Genomic DNA, 17,508 nt, shown 5'->3' with positions numbered 1-17,508 from the left:
GCTCACTCTACCATCGCTCAATGTGGACTCAGCTCTAAACGGTGTCCTTTTCATCCCTGTGATCGATCGCTTTTATCCGTTTGTAACAGCTACAGGTCGTGATCTGTGGCAGTGAATGCAAATGCAAAATGCTTAACCTTATTGTGACACATGATATGTGTCATAGGTCTCCAGATTTAAGCCTGTGGTGCTGTCTGCTTGTACAAAAAGGACATCTAAATACTTGCCTTACACGCTACATTGTACATATATATATTTGTGTATTTTTGTTAGTTATTTTAGAGTTTGTCATAACCTCTAAATCGTAAAAATATTGATCACAAATCCTGCAGAGTCTTATGCTTTACTTTCTCTACTTTTCCTCTTTATAAGTTCTGCTAGCTACTGACAGCATACGCAACCTCAGAGCTAGCTAGCAGATAAGGTCGCTGTGCTTAAATGTTTTCACATTTAGAACTTCTCTAAATGGCAAGAAATATTTACGACAAGTCGCTCCCTAGCGTCCTATTTTTTAAAAAGAAACACATAAATACGCAGAATCATGCGGGCTAACACTTAAATTGTTGCTAGGCTGCCATGCTAGCGGCTCTGTGAGGCTGTAATTAGACACAGCAGTGTTTGAGCTAAATGCTAACATTCGCAATGACAATGCTAACAAGATCATGTTTGGTAGGGGGGTATTGCAATATTCCCCATCTTAGTTTTGATTTTGCGGGTGTTTGGTCACCGAAAATAATGATGTGCTTATTGAAATGATTGCTCAGATGATGGTGCTAAACAAAAGGTCAGAAAGTCACCAATCAGTCCAATAGATGTTTAGATATTTCATTCCTGACCACAGTAGTAGACTCACCCACACTGTCACCCTTACGGCGACGCTGCTCTGCGGTCTGAAAAAGCTAGTAGTAGGTTTATCTGCCGCTTCACACATTTATTTTCTACAAAACCAGCTGCCATTGTCTCACTCTGCGAGTAGAGCTCAGAGTGATGCATCATGACAAAAGGCTACCTGCTAAATGTGCTGTCAGTGTGTCATTATTTGACGGAAGCCGCCTGTTTCATCGCCCCGAGCCGAGCCGCCTCTCCCTCTGCCTCTCTCCCTCTTCTGTCTCTGACTCAGAGGAATCTGCCTCATTAAGCACCATCAGTATTTTGTTTGCTGTGTGTGATTTGGATGTTTTGGGAGTGAGGCAGGGGGTGCTATGTGTGTGTGCGTGCAGGCAGCTCTCATTAAGCTGGAAAAACATTGACATTTTTGCCAGAATTCACATCATATCTTTTCTTCTTTTATGTATCAGAGGGTTCCTCCAATCAACTCCCCAGTGAGTGTATGTGTGTGTCTGTGTGTGTATATCTTTAGTAGTGAAGTGCACAGATGTTTGCTGATTCGACGAGTTTGCGCCGCAAACTCAGCCCAATTTAGCCGACAAAAACCTGATGCCACACAGACGCTCTTGGTGACAGCCCACTCTTAATTTCTCTCCTTTTAATTCAAGCCCTCTTTCTTCTCTCCCACTCTTTCTTCTTCTTCTCTTTTCTCTCTCTGTCCTCTCTTTCACACACACAAATCCAACACTGTGTGTGATAACACCAGCAGCACTTCAGCTGGTGGTTCTTCTGGAGTTGTTTTCCTTGTTACCGGCACCTCGGACTAAGTCTCAACTTTCAAACTCAGAAATGAAAAACACAAAGCGCCCGAGGCTTCGATGCAAACTCTGTCTACATTACAATATATACTGTGCATTAAATACATTACAATGCAACAGTTCTGTGTAAACCAGATTAAAAGCTACATGAATGGATGGATTGGGGGATTTATTGCAATGCAATATGGCAATCATTACAATATTTCCTCAGTGTTTCTATTTTACAATGTACAAACTAGATTTAAAAAAGAGCATAAATAAACAAAATGCTTCATGTAGCTAAGTTTTAGCATTAAACAAGAGACGTATACAAATGACAGAGACGGATGACACTCTACTCTAAATGACTAATTCAACATAATCATTCGATTTCAAAATAAAACAGAACATACAGTGTGTTAGTATGAAACAGGTAAGAGCTCGTAACGATACATTCTGTCGGCTCCTCCCTCTCGCTCTCTATCGGGTTACTTTGCATATTCAAAATATTCAAAGACAGCTCATATCCTGACAAGGGAGATTCCATGTTGTGTGCATTCACGCAACGTACACATCACACATCCACACAAACACAAACACGCACACATTCGTACATACGAGCAAAGATAAAACACATTGTATTCAAGTCAAGCCCAAAGCAGCGAAAGAAAACGTCGGAAGCCATTCTGCGTATGCACAGCCTTACATGTCAGCCTTCACGAAACCAGAGAATAAAACAATGAAAAGTAGAAGTGGGTAAGAGGATGAGGCTTCAGTCCGAGTGCAGGAGCTTAATGCTTCCTGTGGCCACGTCCAGATCAAGGATTTTAAAAACTCCACAGGATGGAAGTTCACAAAAGTGCTGCTTTTCTCTCTCTCTCTCTCTCTGTCTCTGTGTCTCTCTTCTTTTCACTCTGTACTTGTACTTCGCTCCTTGTGTTTCCACTCGTGAAGAGTCCCTCTAAAGTGCATGGATGAGGTAAATGAAATTCTTCTCGAAAACAGGTTTGTATCCGTTCTGGGGCTCAGACTGGAACCATTGTGTGTTGCATGTGCTGCATTTGAGACAACATTTCCTGCTGCACACTGGCAATAAGTATGTCCTGGTGTGACGGCGTGATTATTCCAAGTCTGTCCATCTCCCTGTGGGGGCACAAACACACATCTTTATTTTTAACAGGCAGCGTTAAAAGGAAAACATTAAGGTTAACTCCTTTTGTCCAACTTAAGATTCTCCACGCACATACATTCACAGTTATTTGGGGTTCAGTGTCAGCTCAAGAGCACCAACCTGACAATTAATAGCCAACCCTGCCTAGCAGTGGAGCTACAACCATATTATCAAACTGTCAGTGAAGCCCAAGCCTGATTTAGTTTCTTCCTTTGTGCCGTCATTAAGAGCTATTAAAACATATAACAGAGTAATTCAGCAGAGCGTTACATTACATTTTAAAGGGCTACATTCATGGTGGTAAAACATATGTTCACCCATGCATTGGTTGTATTTGTTTCAGCATGTTTGACATGAAGACAGAGCTCTGTGGCACAAAGGAATCCGCCACAGCAGACGGTAACAGTGAGATGAATCAGCTCTGTTGGTTTTGGAGTCTTCAGGGGAATTTAACATACAAGATAAAAAGATCCAACAAGACCAGAGGTATCCTTTAATTAAAGGAGGACTCAGAGTCACTAAATAGGGCGATTATGGTACAACAACATATTTGTGTAATTATAGTATAAGGGTTTTAAGGCATCCACCGACAAACACTAAATGTGTCAGTATGCTTACTTCTAAAGCCTCCTCCCCTCTCATGCAGCAATTAGTCAGACACAGAGAGGTCACAAAGTGTGCAGAAGAAGGAGAGAAAGTTGTTTTAGTACTTTTTTCTTTAGAAGTGTTTGAAAGACACATACAAACTAGTTTCTCTGAGCAGGCAGAAGCCTTGAGAGCGCAAGACACTGAAGATCATTGCACATAACAAAGTTTACCCCTTGTGTTTTTTTGTGTCGAAATAAATACGTTCGTGCTCCTGTAATCAGTGTTAGTTTTGTTAGCGAAAATTATGACCATAAGGTCCGTCAATCACCCCACGATGAAGACGAGACGTTGACGAGCTAAAAATAGATTGTTGATCTTTGAAATCTGCAAAGACACGTACGTTTTGTTATTGTTAACGAGACGAGGCAGGGCTAAAATGTTAGTGGTGGGCTGTCGGACACTCAGATGCATGATATTTTACAGCCTGGAGCCTCTGTGCGTGTTTACAGAAAAAGGGGCCTTTTACGCGTCATTTGACGCTTCTTCTGCACAAGAAGGAGCGATCATCGGCTGCCTGCTTCAGTCAGACTGTTTAAATGAGAAGCGATGGGGTGCCGCTTTAGCTCAGTTGTTGAATCAGCGGCCCACATACAGAGGCTACTGTCCTCGAAGCAGCGGCCCCGGGTTCAACTCCCACCATCGCCCGTTTGCCACATGTCATCCCCCATTCTCTCTTTCCCTGTTTCCAACACCATGCACTGTCCTCTCTATGAATAAAGGCCATAAGAATAATCTTTAAATGAGAAGCGAAGATGAAAAGTTAGGACCAAGCATAACAACATAATCCAGTGTCCTCGTCGTTCTTTACTGTATGGATGATCTGCTGACATTTACAGTGTTTATTTTACTGAAGCAAACGAGAAGAGGGAGACTGGAGGGGGGGCATATTCTCAAGAGACAAAACACACTTTTTTATTGACTAAAACTGGACTGAAATGTTTTGAGTTGTCAGCTAAACTAGACTAAAACTAAAAAGGGTAAAAATGACGAAAATGTGACTCAAACTATTTTCACCTCAAGACTAAATCTAAAATAGCTGCCAATTCAACACTGCCTGTAACACCACAAAACACAGCTAATATGTTCATGTTATTATTAAGACAGAAGCATCAGCAGTTCTTTTCTCCTGTTAGATTTTCATCATCTCGTTTAGTAAAAGTAGAGACGAGATTCTGTCTGATTCTTTCTCTATAAATGTGATGTATTAACGCCAAAGTGACTCTCATTTCGGTCCATTTTCACATGAATGTGCACTTACTGGTGTGTGAGAGCCAGGAGGCTGTCGAGGCTGGTGTACCCTGCTGCTGCCAGAGTGTCTCTGTACCGCTCCAACCCGATGGACTGCAGCCACACACACACCGACCACTCAGGCACACACACCTCCGGCACGACCGACACGCACACCTCTGAACCCAGCCCGGACTCCAGCATGGTGGCTGTGGGCCTGAAATCAGAGCGGTGGAGTGAGCAGGTTAGTGGTGGATAAATATTGTAATAGGAGGAGCGCTGTGCATGACTTCTGTGATTATTTATGCCTGTATGTAGATGTGCGGCCTGTACCTGTCCCCTCCTGTGCGGCGCAGGGTCCCGGGGTTACGGATGAGCTTATCCAGCATGTTGAGTATCTGACTGAATGTTGGTCTCTCTGCTCGCTCTCTCTCCCAGCAGTCCAACATTAACTGGTGCAGCACTACAGGACAGTCCATGGGAGCGGGCAGGCGGTAGCCCTCCTCGATGGCTTTAATCACCTAGAAGAGGACAGCAGACGTTTGCATGGTTAAAAACAGGCGAGAGTACAGAGACATCTTTATGTGCAGAGATTCTGTACATAAAGACGTAGTACGCAGTGCACCCTGTACTGGTAACTTATTGCCGTGTTGTGTTTGCAGTAAGTATTAAATAAATCAATGTATGAGAGTTTTGTAGAGGAAATGATGAAATATGTGCACCAGCAAGACTGCCACGATGAAATGCCACCCACAATTCATTTCCCCGAAACAAAACAAACCCTTTGCCAAAGATTTATTACTTTTGTGTTTTCAAAAATCTCGCCAGAGCGCTCACCACCATGTGTAATCTGTTTTAAATGTTTTACAGCTGTGAGCAGCTTCTCTGTCTCCCTTTTACATTAAACCCTTGGGCTGCACAGGGGTGCAGTGGTTCATGGTTTGAATCCCAGTTTGGACGTAGTGGGCCTTTCAGTGTGGAGTTTGCATGTTCTCCCTGTGCATGTGTGGGTTCCCTCCGGGTTCCTCCCACAGTCCAAAGACATGCTCGTTAGGTTCATTGGTGACTCTAAATTGTCCGTAGGTGTGGGTGTGAGCGTGAAGGGTTGTCTGTCTCTATAGCCTCTTTTACACTGCCAGCTCAAAGGTAATAACAGAGGCGTAACAGCGTCTGTGTAAATAGCCAGCAGGGCTGTGTGTCTACACCTCACAACGTTTTGCTTCTGCAACGCCGGAACGCTCTAAGAACACACACTGGGGCGGCTTTACACCGGCGTTGCTTGGTCCAATGTAAAATGGCAAAGGCTGCATGACGGCGGAGCTTCGTTACGGCACTGAGGCGGAACCACAGTATAAAAAGGGGCTAATGTGTCAGCCCTGTGATCGACTGGGGATCAGTCCAGGGTGTACCCGCCTCTCGCCCAGTGACAGCTGGGATAGGCTCCAGCTCCCTGCGACCCTGAACAGGATAAGCGGAATAGATAATGGATGGATGGATTAAACTCTTTAACAGGGTGTTTCAAAGTATGACACTGTGGGGTGGAGACGACTTCACCTCTTGACCCTGAGCACTGTCAAAAAATATAACATAGCAACAAACAATAGATAACATTGCTGTTTTTTTTTAATCTCTTATTATTCTTAGTCTTGCTCCTATTTGAGCGTCAATCATGCTTTAAGTTTAGGAACTATATTCTGCATAATCAGCCTATATTTGTTTACATTTTGGGACTTTAGCACAATAAATAGTTGCTGAATTAGCTATTAGCAATTCCTGTTTGCAATATAATCAGTGATGTACAGACAATCAGTGGAAGAGTAAGATACTAAAACTATATATTTATGTATATTTATTCACAACTGACATCAAAGTTATGACTTTTAAATCTCAGCTGCCTCCATGAGCTGTTTGTCTCCGCGACGCTGCAGCAGAGCGCTGGCTGCGTTGATAAGCAGAATAATCAGCCAACTTCATAATATAAATATACGACATACTGAAAACCTGCCTCAGTATCTAATATGGAATTGGGTCTCAGTTTAAGAGTTACACTAGAAATGAAGTTAAATTGCTTCAGTTTGTGTTTGGTAGAGAGATAAGTCTGTGCCAACAAATAAGCTATAAAAACAGAAGAGCAGCTCAGCGTGCGCTAATGTGCTCTGAAAAAAGAAAGTAAATAAGATGGATAAAGAGTCTGGAGAGCGGCTCATCAGGAAAGTTTTCTTCGACTACAGCAGTGCTGCAGATGAAATCAATCATGTGTGGAAATTTCCATATGCCAGAGCGGCTCTTTGACCTACTCAGACTTAACAAGCTTTGATAGCAAAGTGATTGCAAATTTGCTCTGAAATAGGATTTTCGTCTCAGATCTGAAAAACTGTTCCGAACAACTGAATCCCCCCCGAAATTTATTTAGCCTGTGCTCGGCTCGGAGGGAAAACACAAAGCAGCAATTTCTGGTCGTTTTCTATTAAGTCTGAATATTCATTTCCAATAACATGTCCTTGTGACGGGTGGACACAGTCTTGGCTCGCTGCCCTCTCTCTGCAAAATGACTCTTTTTTTCTAAATGTTGCAGAGGTCAGAATTCATTACGTCACACAGAGGACGGTTTATTTTGAGTCATCTCTTAAACTATCCAGCAGAAGGGCCTTCTTATTTAGTTATCTGTTTAAATGGGGTTCATTGATGTAAAATTCATGGACCGTACTGTAGTGAAAGTTAATTTGACCTCTCACTGCACACAAATTATGTGTTAGGGATACTGAAAGTGATGTCGATGACTGTCAAAGTGTGTTATTAAATATTTTTACCCGTCTTCCCTTTCAGTTATGTTTACATTTAAGTGTCTGACACAGAGCGCAGGGCGAGTAATCGGCAGCTTTTAAGTGAATCAGGTCTTTGATCTTATGATATAAAACCACTTATTTAGAAAGGAAAATAAAGGTGAGTCTACACTACATCTTACAGACCCCCTCCAGAGAAGATCAAGTGTTTAACCTTGTAAACATCTCCATGTGGTGTTATCCAAGTGCTACAAGACATATCAGGGACAACATAAGCAGTCATCTCCATGGCTGGGCCTGTCTGCTTTTAAACTGCAGTGCACCAAGGACAGGCTGAACAACACCTTTTCAGATTGGCAGGTTTGTGATGTCACAAACCTAAGGAGCCAATCCCGTTAATGGACGGGGTGATGCTATGCATGTCATTATGTGTAACCTATGGCAACCACTTCGGCGATGCGCGAGCCAGCTGTAATGGTCATTGCAATATTTGCAAACTCACTGCTGACTACTCACATTAACTAATTACTACATTTCAAGCTAAGTAAGTTTCAACAAGTCGCCACTAAATGATGGTAGAGACAAGTTTTGTTTTCGCTACGGAGGGGGCGGTTGGAAATGTGCATAGTGGGCGGGAGCATGACTGGAGCTGCTCTTTAAAGAGCTGTTTCCTGGTTCAACTTTGACCTACAGTACTTCACAGTACTTGCAGTCACATACAGTTTTACAAAGTATTTCCGAATGAAGTCACTTTGGTTTTCATTTCCAAATAACAGATTAAGTCAGTACATTAATCAGAGCAGGGTTTGCTGATATCAGCCGGTGGAGCATGTAGCCAGTCAGAGCTACAGTAATGCATATTCTTGATTTAAATCATTTATTCCTTTGAGTCGTTACATAACAATAATGGAGGTCATCCAGCATTCTGATTTGACATTTACCGTTAAATATGCAGAAAGTTTCCGAGATGAGCAGGACCTTTTGTGTTTGAGGCAGCTCACAGGTTAGGTGATATAAAAAATGACTCACGTCTTGGTTGTTCATGTCCCAGTAGGGTCTCTCTCCGTACGAAACCACCTCCCACATGACGATGCCGTAGCTCCACACGTCGCTGGCCGTGGTGAACTTCCTGTATGCTATCGCCTCTGGAGCCGTCCATCTGATGGGGATCTTCCCTCCGGGGGAGAGATAAGTCCCTGTTGCCTCCTGAAACAGACATTTAGTTGAGGGAAAAATGGAATTTGTTAATTTATTTATTTATTATTTTAGCTTTAAGATTTGCTCTTATGTCTATGACTTATTTTCAAAGGCAGCTTTTACCGTATATTTAATTAATGAATTTCAGGAGACAGAGCGTCTGTTCAGATTGTGTGCATCAGTATATAACATCTTTGTGCGTCTTACCCTCGTGGTGTACGCAGCCTCCGGGTCGTCCTCCAGAACTCGACTCAGGCCAAAGTCGGACACCTTACACACCAGGTTGCTGTTGACCAGGATGTTTCGAGCTGCCAGGTCTCGGTGAACGTAGCTCATGTCTGACAGGTACTTCATACCTGAGGCGATGCCGCGCAGCATGCCGACCAGCTGGATCACTGTGAACTGGCCGTCGTGTTTCTGGAGGTGAGAAGAAGAAGAAGAGGTTAACATGGAGACACAGGCAGAGCTGGGCAGTCGGGAAAGGGTGGACTTTATCCGAGACTTGGATTGAACAAAGGATAAGATCAAAAAAAGCACATACCCGCAGAAAAGCGTCCAGAGATCCATTTTCCATGTATTCTGTGATGATCATCAACGGCTTACCTGAACAGGTAGAGAGTTAGAAATATATAGGCTGAATAAAAACAACCCAAAACACTGCTGTTACTAACAGTTTAAAGATCCTGCCAACGACTTACATCTCGTCACGACTCCCTCCAGCCTGATGATGTTGGGATGGTCGAACTGTCCCATGATGGACGCCTCAGACAGGAAGTCCCGCCTCTGTTTGTCCGAGTACCCCGCCTTCAGACTCTTGATGGCCACGTAGATCTCCCTCTTCCCCTGCATGCGCAGCCGACCGCTGCACACCTCCCCAAACTCTCCTACACACGCACATCAAACAGCAGAGTCAGCGCCAAGTAAGCATGTGTGTGTAGGTTTGTGTGCATGTGCGCAATGATGCCAGGCTTACCCATGCCAATAACCCTCTCAATGTGAATACTGCTAACATCGATCTCCTTGGCGAACTCGTGGATGGCCTGATCGGGGTCTTCGTAGGTGAACGGGTCCACGTAGATTTTAACTCCTGCCAGGGAGGAGGAGGAGGAGAGGAGAGGAGGCGGGAGAGAGGACAGGAAACGAGGGAGGAGGAGAAGAAGGGATGCAGAGGAGGGTGAGAAAGATGAGTTGTGTAAGTGCTGCATATGTTATGTAAATGTCTTTGGCAGTATGTGTATAAGATGTGTGCAGGTGGATGGAAGACGAGATGAGGAAAAAGAGGATCCATCTGTCTTTTTTAAGTACGGTGTTATAACGTGTGTGTGTGTGTGTGTGTGTGTGTGTGTGCAGTACCTGGGTTAAGATGTTTCTCCTCCTCTGACTCCTGCTTTGTTTTACTGTACTTGCTCCTCCTGATGACACAAAAGAAATAACGAGCATTTGACACACATCCGTAAAAAGACCGAACTTCCTGTCACCTTTTCGTTCACGTCTCGCGTCTTTGTTTTTATTTTCACAGTTAAGAAACGGACAAAAGAGCGCGCGTGTGTGTTTTTAACTTTGTTTTTTCTCCCTCCGGCTCCGAGCATTCATGGGGTTTTTCTGGATTTGCCGCAATAGAAAGCGATGACAATGAGAACAGAGGCTGCAGGAAAGACACAGAGCGAGCAGATGAAAGCGTTTAAGGGAGCGAGAGGGAGGAGGGGCGATGCCTCAGGTAGCCAAAGATAAAAGGTGTTTTCCATTAAACAAAGAAACTGTCAGAAACACCTTTGTTGGCGAGCAGGTGTGTGTGTGTGTGTGTTAGTGAGTGTGTGCGTTTGTGGGCACTTGCGCATGCTCGTGAGTGTGACACGCAAGCTGTGCTGCTGAAGAGACAGTAATGACAAGTCAGGGACAAAGGGATTATCACTGTCTCCACTCTAATCCCCTTTAAAAGCTTCAGGTAACACACACGCATTATTCAGCCACGCACAGGTGTGTGTGTGTGTGTGTGTGTGTGATTGGGGCAGGTTTGACAGGAGTAGTTAAGGTAGAGGCAGCACGCTGATTGACGTCAGTGATGCACTAATGGGAAACCTCCTGCCAACGTAACAAGCATATAGGTGTGCAAAGCTGCCTGTATGGGTCCTTATATGTGTGCGTGTGTGTTTGTGTGTGTGTGTGTGCATGTGTGTGTGTGTGTGTGTACCTGCGGCTAATGATGAAGACAGCTGCAGATATCAGCAGTAAAATTCCCACCCCGCTGACAGACAGCAGCAGGAAGGCCGAGTTTACTCCTTCTCCGATCAGAGGGAAGGGATCTAACGGGGAAGGACACAAAAGTCATCAAGCACAAAGTAACAAAGTAACAAAGTAACAAACTTTAAGTCCTCGCCGTTTTCATCACCATACCTGAATTTGTGGAGAACTCAAACGGAGCGCTGAACTCTCCGTACCCCGCCGCAGTGCGAGCACGCACATGAAACACGTACACAGTGAGGGGGTTGAGACCCGTGACGTCGACGCTCCGAGAGAAGGTCCTCATTATGCGGTAAGAGCGCTCCCTCTGGTCCTGCTCAGACAAAAAGAGGAGGGGTCACTTTTCAGTGCCTGACTGCAAATCCATGTTCACCGTCAGGGAAACGCAAACACAGGGACAACGTATCGACAATCCAGACAGCTGCCTGAGCTGCATTAACCTGCGGTCGCCTCACCTTTTCATAGAACTTGACCTCGTACTCCAGGATGACCCCGTTGGGTCGATCCGGCTGTTGCCACGACAACGACAAACTGTGCCTGGTGACTTCGGTGGCTTGGACGGACGAGACCGGAGAGGGAGCTGAGAGGGAGAGAGAGAGAGAGAGAGGCGAGAGATGATTATTATATTTTAGCTTAGCTTAGCTTAGCTTAGGTTTAGTTTAGTTTGGCTTAGTTTAGGTTTAGCTTAGCTTAGTCTGGTTTGGTTAAGGTTTAGTTTATTTTAGTTTAGTTTAGCTTAGTTAAGTTTATTTAATTTTAGTTTAGCTTAGCTTAGTTAAGGTTCAGTTTAGGTATAGTTTAGTTTAGTTTAGTTTAGTTTAGTTTAGCTTAGTCTGGTTTAGTTAAGGTTTAATTTAGTTTATTTTAGTTGAGTTATTTTAGTTCATCTTAACTTAGTTTAGGTTCAGTTTAATTTAGGTTTTACATTTTTTAGTTAAGTTTAGTTTAGTTCAATTAAGTTAGATTAGATTTAGTTTACTCAAGTTAAATTAAGTTTTAGTTCATTTTAGTTTAGTTCTTTAGTTCAGTTTAGTTTATTTTGTTTTGTTATGTTTAGTTAGTTTTTTTAGTTAAGTAAGAAAATATAAAAGGACGAGTGTGGGTGTGATAGAAACCTGTAAATGACCACACCCTAAAGACATGTACAAAGTAAAATCAACACACAAAATCATCAACAACCTTCATATTACTGTCAAAAAAAGTCCACATTTGAAAAGGTGCAGAATTTTAGCTTAAAAAGAGGAAGAAGCTAGAGATGTTGCACTACCCACAGTACGACCAACAATTTCCTAAAATGTTACAGATTAAATGTTTTTGACCGAAGTGAATTTCAAAGTTTCTTTTTGTACATCGACAGACGCAGAGGGATGAGTGAATTAGCATTTTCATTACACAAGGTAACTCCCTGAAATTTGGTTGGCAACTGACCGAGGGATGTTAATATCTAAAACAAAAAGATAATTCTGTGTTATTATTTATCACTTTAAAGACAGTTGTATAACCTGGTAGAATAACATACTGTATTATCTATGATAACATCTCTAACAGTTCCCAAGCCCCACAGTTCATAGGTTGTATGGAAGCTGTTTGTCAACAATCCCAGTGACCCAGTGCACCTGAGATCTGACCTAAATCTCCTTCCTTCCTTTCCCACAGCGGCTCAACTCTTTCTCTCACATCCCTTCTTTTCCCACTCCTTTATGGCGTTTGTCCTCCTTTGTGGCTGTTCATATGATACCGGGCCATATGGCGGTGCAGGTTGTACTTGACACATCCCAGACAGCCCTCACGCTGTGCACACAACAGCTAAGTTATTTCCCCGGGGCACCTGGAGCTAAGCAGGTATGCCGTTCTTTGAATGCCACCGTAAAGACTTGAAGCGTCTACAGTTGAGATGTAACAGCATGCAGGAAAAAAAAAAGCCTGAAAAAGTAATGGAGAGCATGTGTGAGGAGCGCCACACACCAGCTGACACCTTCACAACTAAAATGAAACACGCCGTAAAATCTGGGTGATTTTTCAAACACTTCTCTGGTCAAGAGCTGACACGAGTAAAGCCCCGCCATTAGATACACTAATGCTGTTACATGTCAACACTTTTGCTGTGTAGTGTTGGGATTTACTACTTTCCCCTCAGAAGGCTCTGACTATTTGTGTTTAAGTCAGTGATTTACATTTCCCAGAATGCTTTCTGACATCGTCTTAAGACGCCCCTATAATTAAATCAGCTGTTGTTAGTGTAGGAGGACAGAGTAATAACTATGGCAACTATGACAGTGATAGTAAGAGCAAGAGTTTCTATCTGAGAGAAGCAGGAAGCTTCTTTAGTGTGTATGCTGCTTTCTTCTATTGAATCTATTGCAGCTTTACGTAAACACAAGTTCAATATTCCTGTACATCAACACACCTGATTTGAATGATCTGCTCGTGATCAACCAACTGAAGCGTCTCAGGAGATTGGTAACATTCGAATCAGGTGTGTTAGAAGGAGTGCGGAGAAACCTAAACATGCAGGAAGGTACCTCTGCAGGAGCAGGGTTGGCCACCCCTGCTGTACAGTACTCCAATGTGGTCATCTCTTAATGTTTGAAAAAGTACTGCTAGTCAATTTCATTTGCATTTCAATCTTAATGCAAATTAATAGCAAACGTATTTAAATGCAGAATCGATTTTCAAACTTAATTTGGTCGATTTTTCTTAATCGAATGTGTTTGAAATGTCTTAAAATATGTATTTATTCCTATTTATTCCACTAAAAGGATTGCAGGTTGCTAGATTTTCTCAGCTATCTTTCAAAAACAAACACAAAAGCTTCTTAAAAAACATTGCAGCATTAAAAAAAATCCCTCAATATGTTTCCTCACTCTTTTTTAATTAAAAATATATCACCACTCGCTGTCTGAAGTGTTAAACGTGGATACAAGCGGTCGCGTGCAAGTATGTAGCTTTATCCAGAGCCTGTTCATATCATGCTTCCCCACGCAACTCAACATTACCCATGAGGCCTTGCTCCCCCTGGAGGCCCACATGCAGTGAGCAGCAGTTTGCTTTGTGCTGACCCACTTACTGACAACATCCAGGAGCACATTTTGTGTTTGCTGCAACAATCCTACAAATTCATTCATCACACTCCAACATTTCTTCTCACCGGCTTGGTTTGTAGTGACGGTGACAGACACGCTTTGGGTTGCCCCTGCGCCGCCGGCCTGGGAGACCCCGTTGCGTGCGTGGACGATGAAGGTGTAGTGCGTGTGCGCCCGCAGCTCGCTCACCACCACCCGGGTGCTCCTCAGCCCGGTCTGGGCGGGAGAGAAGAGCACGTCGGAGCCGCAGGGGAGGCAGAGCTGAGAGCTGGAGCCCGAGCCGGGTCTGGGGTAGTCTTCTACCGGCCTGCTCTGGAAGACGCCTCTCCCTGCCTGCACTTCAGATCCCACAATCCCCTGGTCGGACTGCATCCCCAGGCCGCCGTGCTGAGCCTCAGCCTGGGAGACGCTGCGATTCCTGGGGAGGGCTCTAGCGCCGGTCTGACTGTGGCTTCCTGTTTGACAGATGAGACACTCCAGACTGTAGCTGGTGTCGCTTCGTCCTCCCAGCCGGCGAGGGGGGGCCCACTCCAAGACCACCGACGTCTCGTTCACCACAGAGATGAGCTGCTGAGGGGCTGACGGCGGCTCTGAGGAAGAAACAGAGAAAAACTTGAACAAAACTAAGTAAGAAAGTGCACATATGGGAAGAGGAAGTATACGGCGTGTATGGGGAGGTTTCTGTGAGATGCTGGCACCGGTTGAAATGTAGACATCTGGCATCCGACTGAAAACCATACTGTTCAGAGAAGTTTTTGATGGGTTGGATGTTTTCTTCTGTGGTATTTCTTTTTTGTGTGTGTGTGTGTCTGACAGATAGAGCGTGTGTGTGTGTGTGTGTTTTCATTTTTCCCAGGCCAAGGAAACCATGTGCTGTATATAGGCATAATTAAGTTTATGACACACAGACTGAGGTCTCCAAGTCTGTCACACAGGACCTACTCGGAGACATAGAGAGAGAGAGACATAGAGAGAGAGGGAGCACATTTATTCTCTCCTCAATGTCTTTAGTTATCACTCGCAGACAGGATGTAGATGGTGGCTTAGTCATAAGTAATGGGATCATGAAACAGGGGTGGCATTCAGACAAGTTTGAGTCTCCCTCTGTTTGCTCCAGATAGAGAGGTTGGAAAACAATGAGTGTGCTTCTTGCTTTTATTTGCAGGCAATGCACACATATATTGTCCGTGTTTTCGCTTATCTATTGTCTTACTCCTGTGTGTGTGTGCATGTGCATTTGTAAGTATGTGCGCTCTTACGGGTGCAGGCCATGGAGGGAGGGTCACTGTCAGCGCGGAAGAATCCAGAGTGGCAGTCGCAGTAGGTCGCCCCGTCTCTGAGCGAGTGGCTGTGCGGAGGACACTTGGAGCATCCTGCATCTGAAGACTTGGCTTTGTAGAAGCCAGCCGAGCAGGCTGCAGAGGGACAGAGACAAAGAAAGACAAGATTATTGAACTTGGCTTCAACAATGTGCGTCTGCGTCAGAAAAATTCAATAAGGCCAGGAGGTATTGACACAAAGAAATCTATAAATCCCTTCTTAGATGACACCATGTTACCTGGAACATAACACAGTTCCTGTTTAAAGGTACCCTGTAGGGTTTTTTTTACCACTGGTGGCGCTGTGGAGCAACGTTATGGATCCTGGGTTTACTAGTATTTCATGCATCAATCGTGCACATGTGCAAACCGTAGACTGTATAAAAAGACAGACTTCCCTAAAAATGAAGCCAAAACATCTATAGCGCCCCCTGCTGACTGGCTGCAGTATAGCTCACAAAGCCCGCCTCCTCTATGTTAACAGATGGGACATGAGTCAAACTAAAAAATCAACGTCAAATTCATTTTTCTCAAACATGGTTTCTGTCATTATAGTTAGTTCTTATCATGCTGATTTACGTTCCAGTGTTAATTGTTCTGACAAAGTTTACTTTTAATTAGTTATAAGTTGCTGTAAAAAGGATGACTGACAGCTCTGTTGACAAATATGGCTCCTGCAGCCGATCTGTTCCTGATTAGCAGAGTAGAGGAGGAACGGCGAGAGGAGACGTAGCTAAAACAATCACTAAGAAGCTGTTCTGCTGTTAAATACACCGACATGCAGGATTTTTGCAGTTTTTTTCAGTAAGTTCAGTGTCTGTTTTGGTTAGCAGAAGTGGCTACAGCGGCTCCAATCGCCGAGCTCTACTGTGCAGCTCTGGCTCCAAATGACGTCACCAGCACGAGATGGCAGCGCCTGTCACGGGGCCAATGTTGGCTTCAGTTTCGTACAATGAGAGCAAATGGAGGCGTCCATCTATACATACAGTCATTGGGGCAAACACATACAGTTTGCCTGCTACAGCCAAAACGATATAAATATATATAAATACATATATATATATATAATTATTTTTTGCAGTTTTGAATTCATTGATCGTAAACTGAATTTCTTTGGGCTGTATATGTTAGTTTGCACACAGGTATTGGGTAATTTTTATGTGATATTTTGCTGTTGTTGCTTTGAAAGAACATAATAATCAGCAGATCAATGACAAATGAAAGGAAATGTTTTGTTGCAGTGCTAATGTGCAACACCACATGAGAGATGATGCAAGTTTCTGGTTTCTACTGGTTACAGAGATAAAAGCAAAGAAGCCAATCGATGCTGGTGCCAAAATATACAAAGAACAAAACAGGCTTTGTGGAAAACACTCCTCAGGATGTTTTTACTAAGTTTATAGCAATTAATGTCCACCCTGATGTTTGCTGTAGCCAACATGACCCTAAGCTGACCCTTGACCTCTGATCTACTCTTTGTTGTCTTCCATATTGACAGCTTAGACAGCCCTGACGTCGAGTTAATGAACACGAGCTGCGTATCCATCTGAAGATAAACAACTGTAAAGAGGCAGACATGGATATATCGTGAAGAGGAGGAGCACTATGACTTCTTTTATCTCTGATGTTGATGAGCAAAGAAAGAAAACACCTAAAAGAACACTTACTGATCAGCTCCCACTCACACGCACACAAACCAGAAACAGTAGAACTGAATACATCAAAACTCCACAGCGTCGGCAGCCCACACAAATATAATTGACATTTAAATATATGAAAGAGGAGCGACAGAGAAAGAGAGAGGGTGAGAGAGGCAGAGAAATCTTCTCTCTGGATACCATGCATTGACAGAGCAACAATACAATAAATGAGAGCATAATTATACAGCTTGACATCCACTGGTGAAGCACCAGAGATGGCAGATCGCGGCTGGTTGGAGACATTTTTTTCTCTCCTAAATTTCAGAGGGAAATCCTCCATTTGTTTCTGCCGCAATCACTTTTTCATCACCTTCTTTTTCATCATCACACGCTATTCATTCCCCTTCCTCAATCCCACCATCATTCCCGGGTCTCTCCTCTTTCACATTTCCAAAAGGGAGATGAAGACATCCCAGTGGGAGTGGATAGGAATGTGGGAATGATGTGTGTGCGTGCGTGCGTGTCAGAGTGCTTTATGACACTCTCATCAGTAGATGAGAGGGAGGAAGTCTCC

At 43.8% G+C, this 17,508-nt stretch overlaps 1 protein-coding gene across 1 annotated transcript in view; it reads right to left on the bottom strand.

Annotated features, from left to right (window-relative positions):
• Positions 1 to 1,798: 1,798 nt before the first annotated feature.
• The window catches only part of LOC138611682 (ephrin type-A receptor 4-A-like), a 29,836-nt gene continuing 14,126 nt past the window's right edge, over positions 1,799 to 17,508 (bottom strand). The window contains exons 6-19 of the mRNA XM_069684867.1: positions 15,235 to 15,390; positions 14,041 to 14,565; positions 11,348 to 11,472; positions 11,046 to 11,205; positions 10,843 to 10,954; positions 10,005 to 10,063; positions 9,625 to 9,738; positions 9,350 to 9,535; positions 9,193 to 9,254; positions 8,859 to 9,068; positions 8,484 to 8,660; positions 5,005 to 5,192; positions 4,703 to 4,888; positions 1,799 to 2,768 (exon numbers count right to left, since the gene is read on the bottom strand). Coding sequence (XP_069540968.1) covers positions 2,651 to 2,768; positions 4,703 to 4,888; positions 5,005 to 5,192; positions 8,484 to 8,660; positions 8,859 to 9,068; positions 9,193 to 9,254; positions 9,350 to 9,535; positions 9,625 to 9,738; positions 10,005 to 10,063; positions 10,843 to 10,954; positions 11,046 to 11,205; positions 11,348 to 11,472; positions 14,041 to 14,565; positions 15,235 to 15,390 — 2,378 coding nt within the window. The 3' untranslated portion in view covers positions 1,799 to 2,650. The remainder of the gene's footprint in view (positions 2,769 to 4,702; positions 4,889 to 5,004; positions 5,193 to 8,483; positions 8,661 to 8,858; positions 9,069 to 9,192; positions 9,255 to 9,349; positions 9,536 to 9,624; positions 9,739 to 10,004; positions 10,064 to 10,842; positions 10,955 to 11,045; positions 11,206 to 11,347; positions 11,473 to 14,040; positions 14,566 to 15,234; positions 15,391 to 17,508) is intronic.

Source organism: Semicossyphus pulcher, unplaced genomic scaffold (genome assembly GCF_022749685.1).
Source record: "Semicossyphus pulcher isolate SPU_LCO1_2020_fin unplaced genomic scaffold, fSemPul1.0.p SCAF_7, whole genome shotgun sequence".
In the NCBI taxonomy this organism is placed as follows: domain Eukaryota; kingdom Metazoa; phylum Chordata; class Actinopteri; order Labriformes; family Labridae; genus Semicossyphus; species Semicossyphus pulcher.
This window is presented reverse-complemented; position numbering and strand designations above follow the sequence as displayed.